We start from the raw sequence: 19,465 nt of genomic DNA on the forward strand, positions 1-19,465 counted from the left end.
CATTAATCTGTGATAGCTTGGTCAAATGGCCAAGCAATTTTTATAAAGTAAAAAGTTAATTTGTGTATTTTTATAATTTATTAATAAAGTTTAAACAGTAATTGAAAAGAATAACAAAATCTTACATAAATAATAATTACGTTAAAATATCTAAGCTACTTTTTGCTTTTTCCAAGTCATGCAAAAATTTATAAAATTGTGCCAGACTCATTTCTATGAAAATAGACTTCGTTTGTCCCTCTTCGTCATAGAGGATTTTCAGATGCATGAAATTTGTTCCGACCTTGTCTGTGCCACTACTTGCTACAGTCACTGTAAATAATTTTTACTTTTTATATATATTTATATAAATATACACATATTTTATATTATTGCATATCCTTAAGAGCAGTTTATTACCACATATTTTGTATGAATGAAAGTAATAAAATATTTTAAAGTATGAATATCATTGTAAATTTCTCTAAACGCTAGTACCTATTTACTAATCATCGTGCAAATATACATAATAAATTAATATTAATTGCCTAGGCAACATACCTCCAAATCGCCAAGAAACATCAATAATTTTTTTTAATGGTAGATTTTCCATTCTTTAAAAGTAATATTTATCACTTCTTGTAACTTTTTTTAGCAGTTAAACAATCATTACAGCTCAACTTTATGTGAATCTGTGCTCGCAATCTACAACATCAAGTGACAAAAAAACAAACAGTAATAGGTTATGTTGATTTGTTTACTATTTTCAATTTCGGATATTAGAGGAATAAGTATTAAGGACCGACCGACCGACTAAGATGCCGAACAGCCGATCTGCCGATTGCCGAATTACGGAAGCCCCGTCATGACATCTATATAAAAAAATGCAGAAGAGTTGAAGTTGAAGAGTGCACAAAAAACAAAAACTTAAAACACATAAATATAGGCACGGATTTTCACGGACGTCAAAGCAGTGTTGGGTTAGGAGGATATGATTTTGCATTTTTATCACTAGGACCTATATATAGCTACAGATCCTAGTGAGAAAAATGCAAAAGCTGAATAGGAGGGGGGAGGAGACCAGTGGTTCTCCCCAAATGTGACTGGCAAACTTGTGGGAAATTCAAATTGGCTATGTGGTGCAAGACGCAAATACCCAGATAACTCGACACACTTACATGCATAATAACTTGATAAATGAATCCCAAGCTATTTAACCCAACAACCCAATGGGCCAATAAGCAGCCTTATGAGTTTAAATAAATAATAAAATTTATTAATTAACAAAGCAAGCACCAATCCCCACACGACCAAAGGCACTTACTGGTTGCTTCAATTATTTATAATTAATGAAAAATTACCGCAAGCACCTATCCCCACACAACCTTGGGAGCTTACTGGTCACTTACTTAAATTACTATAAATAAAATAATAACGCAAGCGCCTATCCCCACACAACCGGGGGAGCTTACTGGTTGCTTTAATTATTTATGATTAATGAAGTAGTAACGCAAGCACCTATCCCCACACAACCGGGGGAGCTTATTGGTTGCTTACTTAATTTACTATAAATAAAATGATAACGCAAGCGCCTGTCCCCCGGAGTAGAGTTTTACCAATGTGCAAGCTTATAAGGACCATAATATGACTATAAGCTTGCACATTGGTAAAACTCTAGTTTATATTAATATCTTTTTCCATAAATACTTTGTAGTGTTTCCTACAAGTAACCAGACCAATCTTTTGTCGACTACTCCATCAGTTGTACCATGTTTTGCTAAAACAATTGACAAATAAAGGCCGTTAGATTCAATATTCTTGCGAAAAGTTTGAAATATTGGTGAATACAAGATATTCGAAGATAGGCGCATTGGGCTGTTTGCATCGTATGTGCATTTATCAGTATAGCCATAAAGAAAGTTGTCGATGAACGCATAGAAAGTCGAGAAGAGAATTCGGACTAACAGTTGACGTCATTTTTCGCATGAATTTTGTACGCCACCTCATAGCGAAAGCGCACGTGGAGGTCTAAAAGAAAGGCCCCGGGGCCAAATTCATTAAGCGCTTATCAGGTAGCTGACCAATCCCAAGACCGACTTGGCTATTAACGACCAACTAAATGAACGATGATAAATATCCATTTTCACTTCGTTACATTTGTACGTTGAAACTCATTGCAAAAGCATCAGTCGTAGCTTATGTTCTCCACAATAAGTTAGTGTCAAAGAATAGTTATCTGTTCCACGAGTATCACCTCGAATATTCACTTTTTGAAAATCATCGCAAAGGCATCAGTCAAAGAATACCAAAACAAACAGTTGACCAAGGACTGGTTGTGCAGTGCGATTTCAATACAAGAAAGAAAATGGCATCATTCAACTTGGACACCGATTGCACGTCCGGCGTGATCGGTCAGAAACTGAACCACTACCGGTGGACGGTATTCCTGAGCGACATCAGCCAAAACGGGAGAGTAGTGTCGCCAGTGTTCAAGGACCCTTGTCTGGGCTACAAGTGGCAGCTCCAACTGACCACCCAATCGTTCCCGTTTGCACAGTCTTCCGAAAAAACGGAATACGACCAGATATTGCTTTGTAATTTGAAAAACGAGGAAAAAATCGAGGGCGACGTGGAAGTGCGATTCCTCAACAACACGGGCACGCGGAGCTTCCAATTCTCACGGACCGAATGGTCGAGCGAGTCCACGATGCTGGAGTGCGATTGCTTCGACACGAGGGCCGGGCCACAGGTGTTCATGGTGGAGTTTTGGTTCCACAAGGTCGACGTTTATCTGACGACGGATGTCGAGGAGGACGACGATTCGGGAAGCGACTGGGAGGAGTTGGACGAACATCCGAAGAAGTACGCTCTGTTGCGGCAAAAAGCCAAGGCGTTCGACGACTACAAGATGCTCCTGGACAACGAGCAGTTCAGCGACGTGGTTGTCGTGGCTGGTGGTAAAATGATGTACGCCCACCGGTGCGTCCTGGCGGTGAAGAGTCCGGTGTTCGCCAGCATGTTCCGCACTTTGATGGTGGAGCAGAAGACGAGCACCATCCACGTCGATGACATTGAGTACAAAACTCTGCGGGAAATGCTGCGGTTCATGTACACCGGGGAGGTCAAGGGTTTGGGTGACGTGGCCGTTGACCTTTTGTACGCGGCGGACAAGTACCAGATCGAGCAGTTGAAAAAGATGTGTGTGGACAAACTCGTGAAAAAAGTGAGCGCCGACAACGTTGTCGAGTACATGGTCCTCGCGGATAGACACGACGTCGACAGATTGAGGCACAGGGCTCTTCGGTTTATCGCGACTAATGCGAAGAATATCATCAATAAGCCGGATTTTGTAGATTTAATGTCGACCCAGCATCCGATTTTTTTTGATATTTTCAAGGCAGTGGTCTCCAAATGTTGTTGACCACGTTGCCAAAAATGGACATTTTATGTTTTACCCGTTGTGCGTGACTTGTATAGTATGTAAATATAAGAGAACTAAATCGGTACAGATCGATGTACTTAATATATGTATATATTTTTTTTTGTAAAACAGAATATGTGATTTTCTATGTCATATAATTGAATTGTATTGTAAGACTCTTTGAAAAGTATGTCGTTACATGTAAGATTTGGTGCAATTTGTTTTTTGCTCCAAAATGATGTACATCTTTAGTAACACAAGTAGTCTTTGCAAAATTTTAAAACCAATTAAGTTCTACAATCGATACAGTTTGTCATGAATACGTATCCTGTAACAGTCTAATATTTATATATGTATATATTTTTTTAAAATAAATTTTACACCACTTTACTTATGATTTTGGTTTTTGTTTCACATCTGATAAAAATTTCATGCTGTGCTATTTAATTTTTCGTATAATTTGGTACAGTGACTGTTGTACTGATAACAAAAATATATATGCTTTAATATACAAACGTACAATCAATCCATTTGTCATCCAAGAAAACAAGTGTGGTTATAAAACACACATAAGTTTTAAATTAATCGCTACAAGTTGGGTTTTTTTGAGTAAAGGCAAAATATTTTACACCAAAGTATAAAAATATTACTTGAAATTAACAGAATCAACAATAACTTTGATACAACCTCGTAGGTAACAATATAAATATATTTTCTTAGGCGCAAAAACTTTTATTTTTACTTGGATTAACAAATTTCACGTTTTTTCTTAAAATATGTCTAGATCACGTGGTGAGGCCTATTTATTATTTTATATTTTAGCCGTGTTTCAAGAAACAGTTATCACATCAAGTAGTACCTATTTATGAAAGTATACATTTTTCAAAAATACCATTGTGCTGATCTGATATAAGTAAGGCAGGAATTTTACATTTCCGTCGATACTTTAATTATACGAGGTCCAACGTCCAACTGCTATAGTTTTCTATTTATTGTTTTAAACACTTTAATATGGTATAATTACTTTTATTATAAAAAAAAACTTAATCCCACAAGAGTTTAAAAAATACCACTGACTACTCTGATTGAAAGCGCTGACAAAAGCCCTTCCGTTTTCAACCCCGCTACGAAAAATAATAATTTTAAAAGTGTTTGTATACACACTGACTTGAACGATTCTTTTTTTATCTTTGTTCCAATGACCAGCAACGTTTCAAGGATACCACTGATTTCTCTGAATTCGAAAATGAACATAACAAATGTCCTCCACCTTATAACTCCACTCCGAGAAATGTCGACGATTTTTCTGAATCTGAGAATGAGCCCGATAAAATTCCTCCACCGCTGATCCGGAAAATGTCAACGATTTTCCTGAATCTGAGAATGAGCCAAACAAAAGTCCACCTGATAGTTCAGCCCCAAAGAATGACGATTTAGCTGAATGCAATAATGAGCCCAACAAAAATCCTCGCCTTGATGATTCTGCTCCAGAAAATGCGAGCCGGCAAATTTACGTACCTACTGACTAAAAGGACTTAACTTCATGAATAATTGCATGGAAACAATTACAGAAACGAGACTGATGACTTTAATTCTTTGAAAACCAATGCTTCATAGAATGAAAAAACTTTACGCGAGTACGTTGCCCATGTGCATTCTTTCCTGCCCTTGATGAATGCGGAAGTAAGTATTGGTTGCAACTTATCAGTTTCACAGACTGAGACCTGGAAGGTGTGAGGAGCGCACAACTTTTCGATTATAATGGACAGTTTAGTCAGGCTGACCAGAGGTCACGCTAAACTTGTACACAGGAATGAAGTTCTGTTAAGTAATATGAGATTTTTGCTACTCACTTGATTAACTTAATTAAGGAAGTAGGAAAAGATATCAGTAGATTTTCTGATGATTCTCTGAAAACGTTCACACATGTGCAATAGAAAAACAAATAACTTGCCAAGGGAGTGTCATAAAAAAAGTTAAATATTTAATATACATGTGTAAAATTCACTTGTAAAATGTTGTTTATGTTCCTCATATTTATAAAATAAATATTTTTAAATTATTCAACTCTATAAAAAAAGTTCTCAGGTTTTGAAGCACTTACCTACCTTAAGTTAGTTCATTTTTTAAATACCATCAATCGTTGTTGCTCTTTTTTATCTAATAATTTAAAAAATCTGTTCAGTCTTTTCCTGTTACCAGGTACTGCAGCTTGTGGTAAAAGTTTTAATGTAAGTTTCAAACCAATTAACATTGGTTCTTACATTTTGTTGAGCGATAGGTTGGATGCTCTTCTTAAAAAATAAATATTTAAATGCAATTTTTTATTTATTCAACAATAAGCATTAAAAAACATGTACGTACTGTTGCTTGTATCTGGAACAAATACCTCCATCCACTCATCACTTCCATCGCAGCAATCACAGACACCATCATTAACTTGGTATGAAGGAACTTTGTCTAAAAATCAAAATGAAGAAGCAATAGAAAAATCACTTATAATATCGAAAAACAAAAAAATACGAACACGGAAACGTTTTTGATGTCATTTCGCAATAAAATTTGCCGTTGCTGCAAGCATTGGTTCCTGGCTCGTCACTACCATCCTCCAAACAATCACAGTAGTCATCATTGATCTTAACAAAATCAATTTCTACTTTGTTATTAATGCAATTGAATTTTCCGTTTGCATTTGGAAAATACTTCATAACGTCTTTCAAACGAGTCCCACGCAGAGATATGGAGTTGCCTTGTGGATCTGTCAAGAGCTTTGAATGCTGCTGTTGATCCCATTTTGACAGAATCTTCAAATACAAATAATCATCATAAGTACAGACATTATTCAAAAAGCACTATCAAGCAAATGGACAGGATAACAAAAACAACTGTACCTTCTTAGCCGCCAACTGCTGACGGTGTTTAGAACTGGTGTCAACCAAAGGGTCACCGGTGCTGCGTGACGAAGAGATGAGCTTGCTCATATAATCGACCTGGAGGATCACGAAAGCCAACCCCGTCGCCAGCAAAAGGAGTTTCCAGTTCCTCCACAGGTAACGTTGCCACAGCGACGAGTAGTCGGCCGACATGGCTGGACCTCACCACTCTCATGTGTTTGTTTACCCCCGTCAGAGGCGTCAGAACCGAGAGCCCGTTATACAGTTGTACTGGCCGGTGGTCCGTGGTGCAGGTTAATTGTGATGTGTTCTACGATCTACCTCCAAAAGTATAAATATGTAGGAGATCGATTTTCAGGTAAAAGATTCAATAGATTTGTTCGGGATTAAGCTTGGAGTAGCTCCTAGCTCGGAGCGCTCCTTTTTCAATAGTCAATGAAATAGATTGACAGGCAGAACCGCGCTAAGTTTAAATTATGTTTAAATTATAACATCTCAGAACAATTTAGTAAAATAAAGAAAAAATTGTAATTATTGTCATGACAGAATAAAAGCTTGGTTAAAATTAATTTCATTAACAATAAAACGTGTCAAATATTATTTAATAACTTTTTTTATAGATTTATGTTAACATCGCACAGTCAGTCAGCAGGGTTACTGATGTAACCTGGTATGTATAACAATATGTATAGTTATAACTGTGACAAAACGTTTTTCGTCGCCTTTTTTTTCATAAATATAAGTTAATACAGAAATGCTAATGTATTACGATACTTATTTCTTTGCTTACATAACAGGTTTTAAATATTGATATTGAAACATATTTTAAACTTAGCGCGATTCTGCCAGTCTGCAGTCTGCCAGACTCCATGTAATCTCTCACCCTAAATAAACTGTTCATTTAAACTATAACGTTAATGGGCCGTACTTCCATAAGTTAATGGTAAAAAGCTTGAGGTATTGTTATTTTTTTTTATGTGGTCGATTTTATAAGCCATATAAGATAAGTAGAATATTTATACTTTTACATGTCGATTTTTGGCTCGATGATAAGCTGTAAACTTGCCGCAGATAACACAGAAAAGTTAAACTTTTTATAATCTATCTACAAGAGTAGTTGCGGCTGGTTTATAGTTGACAAAATGTCTCTACTGTAAAAAGTATATTTATTTAGATCAGCGCCATCTAGCGGTATCAATTTTTTGGCCAAAAATGGCTCCCAAAATTCTGAATCAGAGCAATCAGGATTAGAGCCATTTAGTCAATTACAAACCAGCCGCAACTCATAATAAAGCTATAAAATAAAAAAATAATTATATGTGTGTTTTTGGCGGCAAGATAACAATCTATTTTCTACCAAAAATTGACCTCATATGTGTTTATACTTTTTAAGATGAATTTTCGAGTAAAAGATAGATTGTTATCTTGCCGCCAAAAACACACGTATTATTATTTTTTTATTTTATAGCTTCATAATGAGTTGCGGCTGGTTTGTAATTAACCAAATAGCTCTGAGCTCAATTTCTCTGTATGAAAAGTTTAGGGCCACTTTTTAGTTCAAAAATCCGCAACGCTAGATGGCGCTGATCCAAATATCTATTACTCGCTCTACCACAGTAGAGCCACTTTATTTTCTATAAACCAGCCGCAACTACTCTTGTAGATAGATTATAAAAAGTTTAACTTTTCTGTGTTATCTGCGGCAAGTTTACAGCTTATCATCGAGCCAAAAATCGACATGTAAAAGTATAAATATTCTACTTATCTTATATGGCTTATAAAATCGACCACATATAAAAAAATAACAATACCTCAAGCTTTTTACCATTAACTTATGGAAGTACGGCCCATTAACGTTATAGTTTAAATAAACAGTTTACTTGTATGATACGTATTGTGTTACAGAAATCTTGAAGAACAATCAATTATCTACTTGAATTTATCAGTCTAAAAGAGATGACAGAAGAAAAAAGGCTCAAAAATGATGTTCAGGGACAAGCAGAGTCTCATAAGAATGGAGCATTTAATTTCACTAAATCAGAGGTGTTTAAGATAAAAAGAAAGTGAAAATTCATAATTTTATGTTGAGGGTTTGTGTTTATTTGTAAATAAAGAAAATTTCTTAATTAAACATAGAGAGCTTTATTTGTTTTACATTTAACAAACAGCGTATTGGGATTATGCCTCTACCACGTGACCTCAGTATATATATGACTAATATAGATACGAAATAACACAGGTCTTTTGGGAGGAATCTTGTTTTTATTTTTTTTCGCACTTAAATAGATATTGAGCTTAAAAAGGTTGTTAATGCCATGTTACTGACATAATGAGAGTTACGTAGTTATTTTTTTCCTTTGGTGAATTCGTTCATGAAGGTTGAAACAGCGTTTTGAACGTATACGGAATTACGGAGTGCCGTTTAACCCTACTTTGAGCTGTTTGTTTACCTCTGAGCATCAGCAGCAGTGGCGCAGCAGCAGCAACAGCTGAAACAAACACCCCAACAACCCTATGGGTGTTTTCCGCAATCGTCACCAGCAAGTAATTTAAGGTTGCGCTCTTCGTTACCGTCAGGTCGGTAAGTCAACTACCTTGAATCAAACTGGCGCTCTATTCCGTAATCTGGCCAGTAAAAACAGCAGACGACGAAAATATTTACTTTTTTCTCGACTTTGACGTCGTCTGCTGTTTTAACTGGCCAGATTACGGAATAGAGCGCCGCAGTTTAATTCAAGGTAGTTGACTTACCGACCTGACGGTAACGTAGAGCGCAACCTTAAATTACTTGTCCGCGGTGACGCGTCAATCGCGATTGCGGAAGAGGGTTAAATACATCGATTGTCGATGGTATCGATGGATGAAGTATGTAGTCGAACATTTACAATCAAAAATAACCTAAAAAGCTCAGTCGGTCTTTTTGGAGAACGAATAAGTATTTTTTGATAACTGCTTTTCAAGAGTAAATAAGACTTCTAATTAAGTGCTGAAAAATGTCTATTGAAATTGAATCTGCTGAGTGAGTCAAAAATCATTAGGAAAATATTTGATTTCTTGCTAACAAGTTTTTCTGTTTTTTTTTTTATGATTTCCAAAGTACGCACTTGTTTACCTACTTGGAAAAAATACACTTGTCAAGATTGTAGTTGAATAATCATAGTAACAAAAATTTCAAATGTGACTGAAAAATGTATATTATTTTTCAGTGTTATTCGTCTAATTCAGCAATACCTAAAGGAATCTAATCTCGTGAAAACTTTACAAACCCTTCAGGTAGTGTATACCAGACGTAACAGTTGACCATCCAAGAGTTAATACGAGTAAAGCAAAAATGTTTTAGGAAGAGACAGGTGTGTCGTTAAATACAGTCGACAGTGTGGATGGCTTTGTAGCCGATATAAACAATGGTCATTGGGACACTGTGCTCAAAGCTATACAATCTCTTAAACTACCAGATAGGAAGCTCATCGATTTGTACGAGCAGGTGAGTTTTTATAATTAATACAGTTTACTTATTTGTTTGTTTTCATTTGTAATATCGACAAACAATAAAATTTTAGTAAGACTATAGTACACGATTATACATGCACATCTGTATTCTTGACGATTTTTATTTTGCAGGTCGTCATGGAGTTGATTGAATTACGAGAACTTGGGGCAGCTAGAAGTTTATTGCGACAGACAGAACCTATGGTTATGATGAAACAACAAGAACCAGAGAGATACATTCATTTAGGTAAATCCAATAAATATCCATAATGTGACAACTAAATAAATCCGAGAGATTGCTTGCAATTTTATTAAGAAGTCATAACTACTGCTAACACGTTATCAATATTATTACAGAAAATCTACTTGCTAGATCATATTTCGATCCGAGAGAAGCATATCCAGATGGAAGTACAAAGGAAAAAAGAAGAGCTTACATAGCTATGTCTTTGTCAGGAGAAGTATCAGTAGTACCCTCGAGCAGACTGTTGGCATTGTTGGGTCAGGCCTTGAAATGGCAACAGCATCAAGGACTTTTACCTCCAGGCACAACAATCGATTTATTCCGTGGTAAAGCTGCCGTTCGTGATCAAGAAGACGAAAAGTACCCCACTCAGTTGACTAGACAAATCAAATTTGGCACAAAATCGCATGTTGAATGTGCCAGATTCTCCCCTGATGGACAGTATCTGATCACTGGCTCGGTCGACGGTCTTATTGAGGTATGGAATTTTACTACTGGTAAAATCAGAAAGGACTTAAAGTACCAGGCCCAAGACAATTACATGATGATGGAGCAAGCAGTATTGTCCATGGCCTTCAGTCGAGACAGTGAAATGATTGCTGGTGGTGGTCAAGATGGTAAAATCAAAATTTGGAAAGTTCAAAGTGGACAGTGTTTGAGGAGATTTGAAAAGGCACACAGCAAAGGTGTTACTTGTCTACAGTTCAGCAGGGACCACAGCCAAATACTTTCAGCATCTTTTGACTGCACAATACGGTAATATTTACATTTCATCAGTTCATAGAAATACTTTGAAATTCATATTTAATTTAAAATTATATTCTTAGGATTCATGGATTGAAGTCTGGAAAAACTCTAAAAGAATTCAGAGGACACACTTCATACGTCAATGAAGTTATCTTCTCTTCCGATGCTCACAATATCATCAGGTACATTTTCTATAACTAGTATTATTTTTTTTAAGCCAGTAAAGTACACATGGATTTTATTTTCTAGTGCATCCTCAGATGGCACAGTGAAAGTGTGGAGCTTAAAAACAACAGAATGCACTGGAACATACAAGTCACTTGGTGCTGCTGATTTAACTGTAAATAGCGTACACACGCTACCAAAAAATCCTGAACACTTTGTAGTTTGCAATCGCTCAAACACTGTTGTTATTATGAACATGCAAGGACAAATCGTCAGATCATTTTCGAGCGGTAAGCGTGAAGGTGGTGACTTTGTGTGCGCAATTGTGTCTCCAAAGGGAGAATATATCTATTGCGTTGGTGAGGACTTTGTACTCTACTGTTTCTCAACTACATCAGGGAAACTAGAAAGAACATTAAATGTAAGTAATTGATTTACTTTTGAAATTATCATGCTACAGGAGATGTAATGTTTACATTTTATTATTTTAGATTCATGAAAAAGATGTCATTGGCCTATCCCATCATCCTCACCAAAATTTACTGTGTTCTTACAGTGAAGATGGTCTTGTAAAATTATGGAAACCTTAAGCTGTTTAGAAACCATAGAACTCTACAACATACATTTTCCTATCAAATCTTTTATACAAAGTGTAGTTTAAAATATTTTATGGTAACTAACATTTTATACTATTGAATGGACTGAATGTAACTAAATAATATTAATGATCGTATAATCCTATTGTAAATATTTGTAACAAATTAACTTTTGCAAGTCATTGTAGTACAATAAAATATTGTCTCTATGACGGATAGTACAATATAAAAAATAGATTGTTTAAAAATACTTGCAAAATTTACAGATAAATTTTATTATCAATTCGAAAAGTAACAAATGGCGAGTCACTACCAATAACCCAATAGCTGATAAAGTGATATAAAAAAGTGAAGTTTTGCAGTTCTATCTTGCATCGTGCAGGAAACGTGTACCTTAGGGTGTATTCCGCAAATGCTGCCAGCAGTTAAGTTACGTAGGTCGTGGTAACGCCGCATGGTCGGGCGGCGCTAGCGTCAACCTGTACTAACTGTCGGTGAGTTCCGCATGTCAACAAACTTCGATATTTTTTACTGTTTTCGCTCCCATGCCATCTGATATTTCGGAGTTTGTTGACATGCGGAACTCACCGACAGTTAGTACAGGTTGACGCTAGCGCCGCCCGACTATGCGGCGTTACCACGACCTACGTAACTTAACTACTGGCAGCATTTGCGGAATACACCCTTAGTATATAAATATGTGCTACCTACTACAACCTCGCACTCACTAGTCGCACTTCGCAAGTTCGCACACTGTGGCTTATAATAACAATAACACATTACCTACCCCTACCTACAGTAAATTTAAAAAACTGTGCTCGTGCAGTACTTACTGCCGACTGGATGCTGTTACTGCTGCACACTTGTATACGTGTTTTTTGTTCTGCAGGTTCGACTCTAAGTCTCTCTCTCTCTTTCTCTCTCTGTTCTAAGTGTTCTATTGAGTTGTTTGGTTGAGACCTGAGTGCGTGTTATGTTTTGTTTGCAATACACATACTAAAGCTACTTACATCTGCTCCAAAAAAGTTATTGCTCCGAAAAGAAGATACACTCAGGAGAGTGCTAGAACTAATTGTAGGTATATCATACATATATAAATATATATGCACGTAACATCGGAGTATAACTCTCTCTCTCCATGCTTGTTTGACTCGTTTCTCTCTCGGTTGTTATTTTTTTTTCTTTACTATTTACATATATTCTTTGCCATTACCGTAGCATCATCCCCCCAGGTATACGTGCAATGAATATTATCCCTTAATAAAGTTGTGTTGCCTACAATGCGTTTGTTGTAAAATAAATATAGATGTAAACGTCGTAATAATTATACATACAGATAATTAAATGGCGAGGATTGCTAGAATGACGTTTGGGTAAACACACGCACAAGGCGCACCACTTTCAGTATATAAAACGGTACGTCGTATATATTATGCACGAGCTTTATTCTCAGAATATACAGTGATCGTATTCATGTTATTACAGTATCAAGTTACAGTTAGTAAGAGGGTGTACAACAAAATTCGCAATGCAATCAACGCGATCTCTCCCTGCTAGTGCCGTTATCCCTTGTTTAGTATCAAAAACAAACACTATCTGATACTCCAATAATTCTCAACAAGTCGGTGATAAAAAAAGAAATGCGTACTGAGAGAGTTATCTTTTGTTTGCTGTAGCATATTTATACATATTCTTCACTGTGAAATATAATTTACAAGAGAATTCTGAATGAAAAAAAATATAACGGGACATTGTGTGTACATTTTGGATAATTTGAGTACTCGAAATAATTACTGTAGCCCCTGAGCGCAAAAATAAGAGGATCCCTCGTTTATGTGTGCAACAAACAAAAAATTTTTTTGTACATATAATAAGCAAGCGAGTCGTAATTAAGCTAGATTCTCAACATATTATACGTAAAAGATATAAATAAAATGCGCCTTCACTCGAACGAGATTTAGACACGTAGGAGAATAAGAGTAAGGTGAGATTTCGAGCTTTTGATTAGTTTTTCTTGAACAAAAAAAACTCAAGTAGCTCCTGAATCATCATCGCGCAATAAAAAGAACAACACATCACAATTTATTTTTCTCTCGCACGCACCCCATCTCTTCTTTATTTTAGTGCGTTTTGTTAGTATGTTTTATACATATGTACACACAAAAGTACACGCTGACGTCGCTGACGGCTGACGGCGCTCCAATTTATCAGCTGATCGTAGCGGAGCACACAAGTGACAAGTGTGTGCGTGTGAATGTATAGATGTACAAATAATATCGGGCCATTCGGGACTCGGGACTTGGAGAATATAGGGGAGAGCTTTAAATTAGTCATTTCAGGTATGATAATTACTCCGATAAGTACTCAAAAATACACAACGAGTAGCGATGAGTTCATTCAAAGCCACGTATCGGCCAATGTAAAAAAACTTGGACGCTTTTACAAAAGTTAAGTGTATAAATACATCGTTCGAGAGGGTGAGTACGCGAGGACAGAATACTTTTTTTTCTCATTTTATTTATGCATACTTATACGATAAATATTACAAGTGTACGTGTACGTGCGTGTGCACATGGCAAATACGTATACAACATCAGTACATGGGAGGTATATTAAACCGTCTCATGTATAAATTAGGTATTGAGATATAGGTACTGAAAATCTGTTGTTGGAGCACCCTCGTCGGATGAAAGATAAAAACGTACCTATAGAAATGCGCGTGTGCGTTATAATAATGTGAAAAATCACACGTGTAATAACAATAATTATCAGGCGCTGCCCCCCCATTTGCCGTTCGTTCGATTTTTTTCGAGTTTTATTGCTCTCACGTAGCTGTCAGTGTACCAATAACATTATAAATATAAATATATAAGTATACGCGTACTTATAAAAAAAAAAAAAAAAAAAAAAAAAAATCAAAGGAAGAGAGAGAAGCGAGGAGACAGGAGAGACGAACAGAAGAAAATAAGGTGTGTACGAGGCGCTATCAGCTATAGCGTTGTTGAAATTTTCATACATATACACCTAGATGGAAGAAAACAATTCAGAGTCCAGGCGTCGTAAGAAGCAGAAGGAGGAGCCCGACGACGACAACGAGGAGAATGAGGAGGAGCAACAGGAGCCAGGAAACCGCTGGCGGTCGTGCTGTCGGCGCTGCGGAAAAAAAAAGCGCAAGCAAAAGCACAACCACCACCACCACCACCATCATTCCCAGGAAAATGAGGTGGAGACAGCAACAAAGGGTCCTTCGGAGAAGCACCAGAGTGCTGCACCTGTGGCTTTACAGCCCAGGCAGCTCAACCCCTGTAATCCGCTGGGGTATATCCTCAATAGGCAGATCGACCACAAGATCAACCACTGCAAGAGGCTGGTTGACGCCAGATTCCTCAACTCCAAGAATTTGTTCAGGAAGGATTTGTACGCCCACTTTGGATGCATCAATGCCATTGAATTCTCCCCCGAGGGTGATTTTCTTATTTCTGGTGAGTTTGCTTTGGTTGTTTTAGCTAGAATTGCTTATAAAACTCGTGTTATTGGCCTAGATCAGTTTTTATTGATATTGTCAGGTTGCTCGTGTAATACAATCTGGCTTGAAATTTTGGTTGTGCTTATGCTTATTGATTTATCATCGTTTGGATTGTTTAACGGTATATTGCTGCCAAATGTTGGACATGCATTGATTACTTTTTGTACAAAATTTTTGTTTTCTTTCTTGTACGCTTATTGACTATGTCACTGGAATAAACATTTTATGAGTTTGCTATCAGGTATTTTTTAGAAAAGTTGAAAACAAATCTACAATGATTAAATCAGTTTCATTTAGGTATCAAAAAAAAAAATTAAATTATTTGGCGTAAACAGTACAACGTTGTTCATGTTTCATTTTAAACTTGAAGTGCAAGATTAATTAAAAAATTATTTGTAGAATCTAGAGCAAATCTATTTATACTTTGTTTTATAATCAAATTTAAATTGATCCTCATTGTAAGTAGTGAATTTTTAAGAAAACTCAATGACGACTATGTATTTTAGAATTGTTAGAGTTTACTTTTTAAATATTCAATCCTTTCACATTAATTTTATCTTGTATAATCGTAGACTACAAATCATTATTAAAATTGGGGATTTTTTTTTTACATTACCTCATTTTATGAATTAGTCTATTTAAACAGCTGTGAAAAAAAAGTGTTTTCAATACGTTGGGGAAAACAGTTGTTTAAAAATTTTCTTATATAAATTATCTATCTAAAAACCACATTCCTGACACAAAAACTTTGAAATGCTCCATTGCAATGAGTAAACTGGTATAATTTTGTTTTACATCTTAGGAGGGGATGACAAAAGAGTTCTCCTATGGAAGGTAGAGCAGGCTATTCAAGAACTTGGAAAGCCTGTAGTGATGAAAGCTCAGCATATGAGCAACATATTTTGCCTTGGTTATAACTGTAGCAAGACTAAAATTTTCTCTGCTGGAAATGATGACCAGGTCATTGTTCACGATTTACAAACGTAAGTTGCCAATTCGGACAATTCGTTTTTTCTATGACATAATTTTGGATGATTGTTCTTCAATATATTAATCATTGGTAGAAAGAAAAAAATAATGCGATCGCTTGAGGTTTCAAACGAAAACATATAAGAATATATCTGGTTATTCGCAAAAACAATTTTCTTTCTTTGCAGCACTGATGTTCTTAATTGCTTTCGTCATGAAAAACCAGTTTATGGCTTGTCGATTCATCCCCATAATGACAATGTTTTCTCAAGTGCTTGTGACGATGGGCGCATTCTTATTTATGATATAAGAGGAACTGCTAGTTCTCCAGAAACTTTTTTCTGCGTTGCACAACATAAAAATCCTTTCCACTCAGTTATGTTCAACCCAATTGATCCAATAACATTAGCTACTGCAAATACAAAAGAAGGCGTTAGTTTATGGGATGTACGAAAGCCGTTGACGTAAGTAATCAAATAAAATGAACAAAAATTATTGAAATCATAATTATTGAATTTGTTAAAATAATATACTCTAAAATTGAAAACTCACTGTCACATGTTGCTAAAAACAAATTTTTTGTTTAGTTAACATTTCAATAAATTACCAGGAATAATTCGTTATCGATTAAGTATAAAATGTGTTTCCGATTTCCAGTCCGGTTTTGCGTTATGGATCCGAATCACCAGCTCAAAGCTGCATGAGCGTTAGATTTAATAAAACGGGCAAACTTTTACTTGCTCTTAGAAGAAGATTACCTCCCGTTTTATACTCTGTAAACTCTCCCGATCACCTGTGCCAATTTGATCATCCTGGGTATTACAATAGTTGTACAATGAAATCATGTTGTTTTGCCGGTAACGACGACGAATATGTATTATCAGGTATAAAAACGTTTTTCTCTTGAAAAGAATACATAATTACATTGTATATAATTAAATTTTTCTTTAATCACAGGCTCGGATGATTTTCAATTGTACATGTGGAAAATTCCTACTGATGATACAGTCAAATGGGTCGATTCCGCACACATGGTACTGCGTGGTCACAGATCCATTGTCAATCAAGTGCGTTATAATCAAGCTAGTTGTCTTCTCGCTTCTTCGGGAGTTGAAAAAGTTATAAAGTTGTGGTCACCATTTCCCATTGGTGACAAATGCCAAGGAGGCTTAAAAGTAAAGTCAACTGCAGCATATATACAAGCAGTAATCGCGGTTCAAACATTTCACGCTCTAACAACATTTACATTTTCAGAGAGATGTCGACAAAGGAGCAACACAACGTAGAGTATACTCTCACGAAGAGTACATTGCTTTGGTTTTGAGAAGTGGTCAGTTCATGACCCACGACTACAGCCATCAATCAACCGACGAGGATCAGAGAATGATGGCCTTTTTCGATTCGCTTGTACAACGAGAAATTGAAAGCTGGAGCTCCGAGGATTTGCGAACGCCCCAGAGCCCGACAGACATTGAAAATAACAACACTACAGATCAAAACAATTCGTCAGACTCGTATGGTGAGTTTTAATTGAAATTCACAACGTAACTGATTTTAATCGTTGCGTTGATCTTATTCTAGATTCCGCTGCATCTGATAATCGGATGATGCGTTGCTACATCACTTCGACACCCAACAATACGGTCAATTCGCACGAAAGACCGCTCGACTCCCCTAACCGCATAACTCGACTGATCGCCAATAAACGCGATAAACTAATGCGCCACGCAGCACTGGGTAACAACACGCAGCAGTTGCACTCCCGGAATACCATGAAAAGTCATCGCAATCATAGTTACAATACCTCGGCAGCGAACGCTGGGGAGTCGGGCTCGACGAGCGAGCCGGAGAACACTGGGTGTTCAACGCGCAGTAAAAGCAAAAATAAAATAAATCTTAGGTCCAAGGCCGCGAAGAGGAAACACGGGGTTCGCGTGTCCAAGAGGACGAGAGCCAGGAGAAAACAGAACAACGCCAAGGATGACAGTGACTCGGAACCGGAGGTGCTGCCACCGTCCCGTGCATGCAAAAGCAACAATTATGTAAGAACCTATTGGCTTGACTGTAATTCAACCGAATCGAACATTGTGATGAAATAAAATAAATAACTAAATTTTTATATGTCGGATACAGCAATCAGTAGACGCTACGCAGCCAAGCACAAGCACGGGGGTAATATCCTCACGGCGCTACGCGGCTCCAACACTGCGCGCGAAACCACGCCGTCGACAATCACGGTCCAGTAGCAGTAGTTCCGAGGACGTGGCCAGCAAAGCAGTCGCGACCACCGCTACCACGAACAAGCGTACCAAGTCCACGAAAAGCGACTCCGACAGTTCGGCCAAGGAGGCCCCGACGCAAAAGCGCAAGCAGCTCGTTCGCAACAAGAGCAAAGTCGCCTGCGCGTCTTCGTATTCGCGCCGTGACACGCGCAGCTGCAAGAACAAACGTCAAAAGATCAACCACCCCGAGGTCGAGGGTAGCAACAGCCACGCTGCTGGAAACTCCCGACAACAACGGGACAGCGCGGCGTCGGTTGTTGGGCAGAATGGTGGTAGCTGCTCGGCCATGCAAATGGTCTCGACGCCACCACCATTGACCAGAAGCTTGAAGCGATCGCTCGCTGCCTCCGACAGTGGGATCGGTACAACTGTGGAGAAGAGCGGTGCCTCGACCGTAGAGAAGCGCTCCCGGTTAGGTCGTGCCGAGAGCTCGGACCGCGAGCGCTCGACCAAGAGTTACGAGCTGTTCACCAAACGGGTCGACCAGGTGAGGCGCGGGTACAGGAAACGCAGCATGCCCACCGACAGCGACTCCTCGGACGAGTGAGGCGACAAGAGGCTGATGCCTTCACTTTTGCGCGTGTACATAGTGAATCTGTGATGATTATGCGAGCTATATATTTTTATATAGGACTGTGTATGAGTTCGAAGTGTGCTATTTTATCGTGTCTTGCTTATTCTCGATTTTTTTTTCTCTTTTTGTTTCCGTTTCTTTTTTTTTCTACTTTCTAATATTTGTGGATGTTTATTTAAATTTTAGTTGTATCCATAACTTTTCTTTCCGTTTTTTTTTTTTTTTTTTATTTATTTCAACTTTTATTGTCCTTGAATTTTTATAAATTTAGGCATTCGTAACTAAGAAAGATTGATAATCAACAGCAATAAATTGTATCCAAGTTTCATATTTCAATTCTTTTCATATCCTAACCCTTGATTCGTTTATTTGTAAATAGTGATTTTTTTCTTCCAAAATATTGGCTGAATGAAAATTATAATTATATTTAAAGTGTGCTATAAATACAGGTAATGGACAAATTGGAAAAAAAGTGTATTAAATTTACTCGTTATAATTAAAATTAAAATTAATTCTTAACATATTATTTGTACTGGCATCCACACAAAACATCATCTTCTCTTTGTATCTTTGTAGGGT

At 37.1% G+C, this 19,465-nt stretch overlaps 4 protein-coding genes across 8 annotated transcripts; 2 read left to right on the top strand and 2 right to left on the bottom strand.

Annotated features, from left to right (window-relative positions):
* Nucleotides 1-24: 24 nt before the first annotated feature.
* Nucleotides 25-625, bottom strand: LOC111642870 (COMM domain-containing protein 7). Its single transcript, XM_023389441.2, has 2 exons — nt 541-625; nt 25-312 (listed from the first exon to the last, which is right to left on the bottom strand). Exons 1-2 carry the CDS (start codon nt 590-592, stop codon nt 137-139), a joined length of 228 nt encoding a protein of 75 aa, XP_023245209.2. The 5' UTR covers nt 593-625; the 3' UTR covers nt 25-136.
* LOC106643906 (uncharacterized) lies at nt 614-6,701 on the bottom strand. 3 transcript variants are annotated; one of them, XR_016293158.1, is made up of 6 exons: nt 6,292-6,701; nt 5,928-6,204; nt 5,765-5,860; nt 5,505-5,694; nt 790-851; nt 614-684 (listed from the first exon to the last, which is right to left on the bottom strand). XR_016293158.1 is itself a non-coding variant. In XM_089594337.1 (4 exons), the coding sequence occupies exons 1-4, from the start codon at nt 6,484-6,486 to the stop codon at nt 5,648-5,650; spliced, it is 612 nt and encodes a 203-aa protein (XP_089450463.1). In that variant the 5' UTR covers nt 6,487-6,701; the 3' UTR covers nt 5,363-5,647. The 3 variants fall into 3 exon arrangements, 2 of the variants coding, with proteins under 2 accessions (XP_089450463.1, XP_014214706.2); XM_089594337.1 differs by lacking the exons at nt 614-684; nt 790-851 and having other exon boundaries at nt 5,363-5,691; XM_014359220.2 differs by lacking the exons at nt 614-684; nt 790-851 and having other exon boundaries at nt 5,363-5,694.
* A 2,487-nt stretch (nt 6,702-9,188) lies between these two features.
* Smu1 (Smu1 spliceosomal factor) lies at nt 9,189-11,762 on the top strand. Its single transcript, XM_014359212.2, has 8 exons — nt 9,189-9,313; nt 9,501-9,567; nt 9,635-9,778; nt 9,916-10,030; nt 10,141-10,783; nt 10,855-10,956; nt 11,024-11,360; nt 11,431-11,762. Exons 1-8 carry the CDS (start codon nt 9,288-9,290, stop codon nt 11,527-11,529), a joined length of 1,533 nt encoding a protein of 510 aa, XP_014214698.2. The 5' UTR covers nt 9,189-9,287; the 3' UTR covers nt 11,530-11,762.
* A 617-nt stretch (nt 11,763-12,379) lies between these two features.
* Nucleotides 12,380-19,212, top strand: LOC106643896 (uncharacterized). Of its 3 annotated transcripts, none has more exons than XM_014359206.2 (9): nt 12,380-12,609; nt 14,564-15,017; nt 15,864-16,044; nt 16,219-16,494; nt 16,688-16,914; nt 16,988-17,205; nt 17,285-17,549; nt 17,612-18,072; nt 18,164-19,212. In XM_014359206.2, exons 2-9 carry the CDS (start codon nt 14,564-14,566, stop codon nt 18,857-18,859), a joined length of 2,778 nt encoding a protein of 925 aa, XP_014214692.2. In that variant the 5' UTR covers nt 12,380-12,609; the 3' UTR covers nt 18,860-19,212. The 3 variants fall into 3 exon arrangements, with proteins under 3 accessions (XP_014214692.2, XP_014214696.2, XP_014214695.2); XM_014359210.2 differs by lacking the exon at nt 12,380-12,609 and adding an exon at nt 13,752-14,504; XM_014359209.2 differs by lacking the exon at nt 12,380-12,609 and adding an exon at nt 13,752-14,012.
* Nucleotides 19,213-19,465: the final 253 nt, after the last annotated feature.

This window comes from Copidosoma floridanum, unplaced genomic scaffold (assembly GCF_036245765.1).
Source record: "Copidosoma floridanum isolate Cflo_tuat_1 unplaced genomic scaffold, Cflo_Japanese_pri ptg000021l, whole genome shotgun sequence".
NCBI classification, from domain to species: Eukaryota; Metazoa; Arthropoda; class Insecta; order Hymenoptera; family Encyrtidae; genus Copidosoma; species Copidosoma floridanum.